Consider the following 6,584-nt stretch of genomic DNA (forward strand, 5'->3'; position numbering starts at 1 on the left):
GTTATACCACGTTTAAAGTCATACATTATTTGAAAAGTAGTGTAGGGAAGCTAGAGACTACTTTTTAAATTTGACTCTTTTTCTACTGCCATTGCACCACTGTTGCCTAAAACTAAGGTGGAAAAAGCAGCTACTGCTCCTTTACATTGGCACTATTTAAACTACATAAGTGTTCAGAGGGCTCAAGATTCAAGTCATCATCCTCTTTTGCTTTTTCTAAAGCTTTTACTTTTAGTCTTGCTACCTTCAGACAGCGTGCAATTTTCACACTCACATCATGTTGATTATTGGCGCACACACTCCTGTATCAATAACTGGGCTAAAGCTACAGATGGCCGGAACAAAGAGCTTTGCAGAATGATAAAGCCAGAGGTGGTAATGCTGATGGAATGAAAATCTGCTGCTATAGAATCCCTGAAACGGTCCCCCCAAGGCGAATTAGACTGGTGAACAAAATATGTAAGATAAGTGAACAAAATAACCTGCAGGATATGCTGGAGCCATTCAATTCATGAAGAGGGAGGGAGGGGGGTCGTGGGGGGTATTTGCATACAATTCAAATTGAAATGGTTTGATGGAATCATGTGAACTAGCTGCCACATTGGTTGGCTGAAAAGAGCTGAATTGCTTGAATGCGTGTGTGTGTGTGTGTGTGTGTGTGGGGGGGGGGGGCTGTTAGTGTGTGATGTGGCAGGCAAGAGACTGAGGATAGTGTGTGTGTGTGTGTGTGTGTGTGTGTGTGTGTGTGTGTGTGTGTGTGTGTGTGTGTGTGTGTGTGTTTGTGTGTCACACTGAGAGAGAGAGAGAGAGAGAGCGAGCGAGCGAGTGGGAGAGGCAGGTGGAAAAGGGGAGGGGTCTGGGGGGTGGTCCAGACAGTCGTTCCTTGTGTACCTCACACACTCTGCGCATCATTTAAGGGGAGCCCGGCTGTCGCTTTCCTCACCGCCTGGCTGCTTCATAATAACACAACCGCATCAACGCTACGCCATCACTTTTTCTATCTTTCTCTCTGCGTCTGACGACAATTCACCCTTCAACTTATACCGAGCCGCCCCACCGTTATATGGAAAATACAGGTCTCTTAGGCGCATTTATTCTCTCCTACCCGAGAGGAAGCGCACGGAGGAAAAACGTTTGAGGACTATAGGAAACCAGCCGTGATTCATGGACGCACAGCGCATCATGGGAACGCTACAACTACCAACAAGGTATAACGTAGTTAGAGCGTAATTTACACCATAAGCGTGCTGTGCTTTATGAAATAGCATGATTTAAAGAGGATTTCCTGATTATTTTGAACACTTGCGGCTGGGTGGGATGCGTTCATAGAGTGTGTTGTTGTGTTATCGCAGCGTTGGTGAGGATGTCTGCATCGCTGGAAATCTCTGTCAGAAAGCCTAACCTGTTCCCGCTGCAGTACAGTGGGCTTTTTCATTCGAAATGTCTCAAAGGAGAAAGCGGTAATGCTGTCATAGAAGTCAGTATTTTGGATTGCTAGAGTAGCCTATAAAGCAAAAACATCGACACTGTCAGCGCCTTCACACGAACAGAGTGGGAGGAACATAGATTTTCATCTGCTTTTACGAAACAATTCCCGAATTTAATTTTAGTTTTTTTTATTCTTTCTTAGATGTTATTTGTAGAGTCGCCTGCGCACTGTGCTTTGGAGTCAGAAGAGATACCCTGATGCATCATTTCTTTTTTGGACCATCCAAGTCTCGTGCATGGCTCCTGAAGTGATGATGGTGAGACTTTATTTTACTTACACCGTCAAAGCTCCGTAGATCAAGGCCCAGTATGTAATGCTACAGTATTATTTCAAAAATCTAATCCTGCAAAGGACAGGTTTTCTATGTGATTAAATAATTCTTCACTTGCAGCATTATTTCCCCTTGACATGACATTGGCAGTGAAGCATTAAACTATTATTTACCTTTCTAGTATGCCCCCCCCCTGATGAACAAGTGGAATACAGCACAATGCTAAGACTCTCCAATCTGGCTAGATAAGGGCCCTTAAATTAGATGCAGACAGAGTCGACAGAGAGCCAGGGTGGATGTATAGGGTCTACTGCAGTCTGGTCCTCCAGTCTGTAGTATAGTGTACTTGGTAAAGTATATGGTGTTCTAAATAGGGAGTATATGTTAGGGCTGGGCAATAGAGAAAATCAGATATCACAATATTCTTGACCAAATACCTCAATATCGATATTGTGGCGATATTATAGTGTTGATAATTGGTGCTTTAACAAAACAGTTTCACACTTAGATTTTAGAAAAATAATCATCAGTAATGTGGACATAACATCTAAGTGGAGAAAAGTCAAATAATACAATGGCTAGAGCAGTCTGGTAAGTTTAGAAAAGTATATCACTTTACTCTTATGCAACCTTTTAAACTAGTAGAAGAAATTACTCATGTCATATCAGGATATTACGATATCCAAAGTCTAAGACAATATCTAGTCTCAAATCACGATATCGATATAATAGTATATGGTATGTTTTGGTGCATTTTGAACTCAAAAAAGCATTTAAGCAGAATTATTTTATTTTTTATATTCGGTAAAAAGTTATTTTAAAATATTGGTACAAAAAAAATGTGCTTAGCCATTTTTAGATATAGCCTGTGTTGTGTCTACTGTAATGTAGGCTCTTAGAATGCTGTGCATGTTTTTGCCAGTCAGTGTCAGTTAATTGGGTAGAAACCAAAAGTTAAAGGCTAAGAACTCTCCTCTTTATCTATTTTAATTTTCAAAAATTAGGCTGTAGCACCGGAAGGAGAAACAAGAGATAAATTCAATGATTAAATAATCCTGTCCCATGGCAACAACAATCTTTAATAAAGACAGTGTGTTCTTTTGTTACTGAGGGTATTGTAAATCTTCAACCCTGCCTTCGAAGTAAGCACCAAAGTGAATAAAAAAATCTATCATTTAGTCCCTAGAATCATAAAAAACTTGATGACTCATCCTTAGTTCTAAAATCAATCACAATACAAGATGTCACAGCATTAATTGGTAAATTCAAATGAGATTTTATAGAAAAGTTCTCCTCTCTCCACTGTACTGTGTCTAATTGTAGTGCCAAATGTGTAATGATCAATCATCATTTTAGGGCATCAAGTCATCTTGTCTGGGGAGAAACATCTACAAAGATATTTACAGAAGTGTTAGAAGCTAAAAAAAGAATAAAAAGACAACACATGATTTGTTCACAGAGAGATCCTGGCATGGACCGCTGTGTCTAAATGAAGTGGTTCAGCCATGCAATGTTCCTGGAAGGCAGTGATTCTGCTGGCCTTGGCCTCCATTGCCATCCAGTACACGGCCATCCGGACACTCACCTCCAAGCCTTTCCAGCTGTGCCCGTTGCCCAGCCCCCAGAACTGTGGTCTGGGGGGCCAGGAGACAGAACCTCCCTTTGAGCGGGGAGCAGCAGGCGGTGGAAGCTGCGATGACTACCCTTACTTTACCATCAATGCCACACGTAAAACACACATCCTGGTCCTGGCCACCACCCGTAGTGGCTCCTCCTTTGTTGGCCAGCTGCTCAACCAGCACCAGGATGTATTCTACCTGTTTGAGCCTCTTTATCATGTTCAGACCACACTGATTCCACGTTTGTCACACAGCCGCAATGCTGCAGACCGGCGTGTGATGCTAGGCGCCAGCCGAGACCTCCTGCGTAGCCTGTACGGTTGCGACCTCTATTTCCTGGAGAGCTATATCAAACCCACGCCCACAAACCACACCACAGATAAATTGTTCCGTCGTGGTGCCAGCCGAGCGTTGTGCCAGCAACCTGTATGTGATGCCTTTGGTCCTGCTGACATGAATGTTGAAGAAGGGGACTGTGTTAAGAAATGTGCGTCTCTGAACATGACCTTAGCAACGGAGGCATGCCGCGAGAAACGGCACATGGCGATCAAAATTGTTCGAGTGCCGGAGATTGGAGATCTACGCGCGTTGGTGGAAGACCCACGGCTAAATATCAAAGTGATTCAACTCGTCAGAGACCCGCGTGGTATCCTGTCATCCCGGATTGAGACATTCAGGGATACGTATCGTCTGTGGCGTATTTGGAGGGCCACAGGGCGAAGGCCCTATAATCTCGACTTGAGTCAGCTTACAGTTGTCTGTGAAGACTTTCTCAGTTCTGTTTCGACTGGTCTCAACCATCCCTATTGGCTGAAAGGGAAATACATGTTGGTTCGCTATGAGGATTTGGCTAGAAATCCTCTTCTCAAGACAAAGGAGATCTATGACTATCTAGGGCTGCCTATGGATAAAAACGTGGAAGACTGGATACATGCAAACACTCGGGGCAGCAATGAGCCCTCAGCAAAACATAAGTTTGGTACAGTGAGGGACTCAGCAGCTAACGCAGAGAGTTGGCGTTTGAAACTGTCTTATGACATGGTAGAATACACACAGACTGTTTGTCAAAAAGTACTTCACCAGCTGGGATACAAGGCTGTGAAATCAGTAGAGGAACTGAAAAATATGTCCCTCTCACTGGTACAGGACAAAACTTTTGTACCTTTTTTGTAACAAAGATAGTTCAAATGACTATTTTTGATATATTTATAATTGTTGCCTTATTATTTCCTGAATTTGTTGTTTTTTTTTCTGTACTTTTGTTTCTTCAAATTTGCACTAAACTTTAAAGATTTTGAATGCACCAAGGGGACCATGGATGATTCCCCAATGTTACAGAACAGCACACTTTAAACAAAGTAATTAAATTGTCTCATTATTTAGTTTTTCCATGACTAGAACCAACGCAAGCCGTTGTTTTAATGAAAGTAAATTCTTTCCCTTCAAAACATGAGATGGGAGGGGTTTTATCAGACATGTTTTTTTTTAAGTGTAATTTGGACCGTACAAGCCCTACTGTGCAATAAATAGTGAATGTCGCAGTCTACCTTTACCACTATGGCATTTCTATCCATGTGGGAAGAGAAGAGATGCTTTTGACAAATCCCATGCTAGCAATGAATAACTGCAGACAATTAATAGGCTCTCAAATTAAAGGGACAGATTCCCACATGAGGTCACGAGTGTTCATCAGAGGATTTACAACCATCTGTGATAGACAAACACACTAATGAGATTTAATGTCAAAATCTTCATTACTGTATTAAGATAACACTGTAATATTTTTCCAGATGATTACAGCATTAAAACCTGGCTGTACACAATGTGTCCATGCTTTTTGGAGTAGACTGAAGCTTCCTGAAAAGGAACTGTATTTGTTTTTGTTTTTTTGTAAAGTTCATTCATTGAAATTGACAAATGGCCTTTTCTGTCTTCAATTAAAAATGTTTATGCCACAGTACTGTTGCCCATTGATAGTAGGACACTAACTCATTAGTTAAACAGTAAAAGATTTCCTTGTTTTGATGTCACCTGATACGTTGGGAAGGTATACAAACAGAAAACATTGCAGAACAAAAATAGTGCATGCATTCTCTCTCATATTCCATAACACATCTTCTCGTTCACGTTGGATCGATGTTAATCCTCCACATGAAAGATGCATAACTGAGGAAGATACAGTGTGTCTTTGGAGAACCACTGCAGCACTGCAGATCCCCATTTCCCCAGGATGAGTGGATAGCTTATACTGTACAACACAAACACAAAGAATACCCACATCAGATCACATATAAAAGAAGCATTACAGTAATGACTTTCCATAATCTGAGACAAATCCTCTGATCATCATAGTAGCAGTTGGCTTGCTGTTTCAACAATGTTGTGGTAAAAGGGTAGAAGGTCATGGCTTGTATATAGTACACCACAGTCATGTAAAGTAATGAGTCCTTTTTTTTGTCCTACTTCTTAAAACAAGGCTGGACGCACTGGACAGTTGCCAATGCACTGGACACAATATTGTTTCCTTTTATTTCTGCGTAGAAACAGGCTTTGTGTTTTTTCAATCTAATTCACATAACATCTCTGAACCCAAAATCAAATTAACAATATAATAAGCTGTTTGATATTAATGGACCCTTGAACCATTATTGCTGCAAAAATAGGTATCGATTTGGGACCCCCGACTGGCACAAACGGCAATGTTCCGGTAAACATTCCCTCAGTTGCTTTATATTTTATGGCATGTCTACCAGCTTATGCAGTGGTTATTTTGTCTTCCTGTTGTGAATAATGCGGGGATCATGTCACTGTACAGTATATGCACTGTACCGCGTTTCCAAATCTCTTTCTGTTACTGTAGCAGCTTAAATTGAATGTCAGTTTGCATTATGTAGCACAGAAACTGTCAAGGATGTTCAAAACACACAGCTGTACGTAGTAAATTCAGAGTGAAAACTCAGAGTAAAAACACCTTTTAGAGTGTTACTGATACACACATTGCATTCATGACCATATTGGCTTTGACAAAAACTTGGCAGATTCTCAAAGATAACAGGGGCAGAATTAACTGTTAGTTTATTGCAAAAAATGTCAGTTTTAAGGAAATGTTTAATTAGACACAAAAAACTTTCCTGGTTTTCAGTTCCGCCATCCTGTCACAAAACTTGAGGTGTTAAATTGCATTCAGTAAAATTGTAGTTACACT

The 6,584-nt window shown here is 41.0% G+C and overlaps 1 protein-coding gene across 2 annotated transcripts; it reads left to right on the forward strand.

Annotated features, from left to right (window-relative positions):
• Window positions 1-836: 836 nt before the first annotated feature.
• chst1 (carbohydrate (keratan sulfate Gal-6) sulfotransferase 1) lies at window positions 837-6,361 on the forward strand. 2 transcript variants are annotated; one of them, XM_032518267.1, is made up of 3 exons: window positions 838-1,208; window positions 1,631-1,745; window positions 3,220-6,361. In XM_032518267.1, the coding sequence occupies exon 3, from the start codon at window positions 3,266-3,268 to the stop codon at window positions 4,550-4,552; it is 1,287 nt and encodes a 428-aa protein (XP_032374158.1). In that variant the 5' UTR covers window positions 838-1,208; window positions 1,631-1,745; window positions 3,220-3,265; the 3' UTR covers window positions 4,553-6,361. The 2 variants fall into 2 exon arrangements, with proteins under 2 accessions (XP_032374169.1, XP_032374158.1); XM_032518278.1 differs by lacking the exon at window positions 1,631-1,745 and having other exon boundaries at window positions 837-1,208.
• Window positions 6,362-6,584: the final 223 nt, after the last annotated feature.

The sequence above is a fragment of the Etheostoma spectabile genome, chromosome 1 (assembly GCF_008692095.1).
Source record: "Etheostoma spectabile isolate EspeVRDwgs_2016 chromosome 1, UIUC_Espe_1.0, whole genome shotgun sequence".
In the NCBI taxonomy this organism is placed as follows: Eukaryota; Metazoa; Chordata; class Actinopteri; order Perciformes; family Percidae; genus Etheostoma; species Etheostoma spectabile.

Bases quoted from the DNA above. Each gene is read 5' to 3' on its own strand.
- chst1 (XM_032518278.1), top strand. From the start codon at position 3,266: ATGCAATGTTCCTGGAAGGCAGTGATTCTGCTGGCCTTGGCCTCCATT.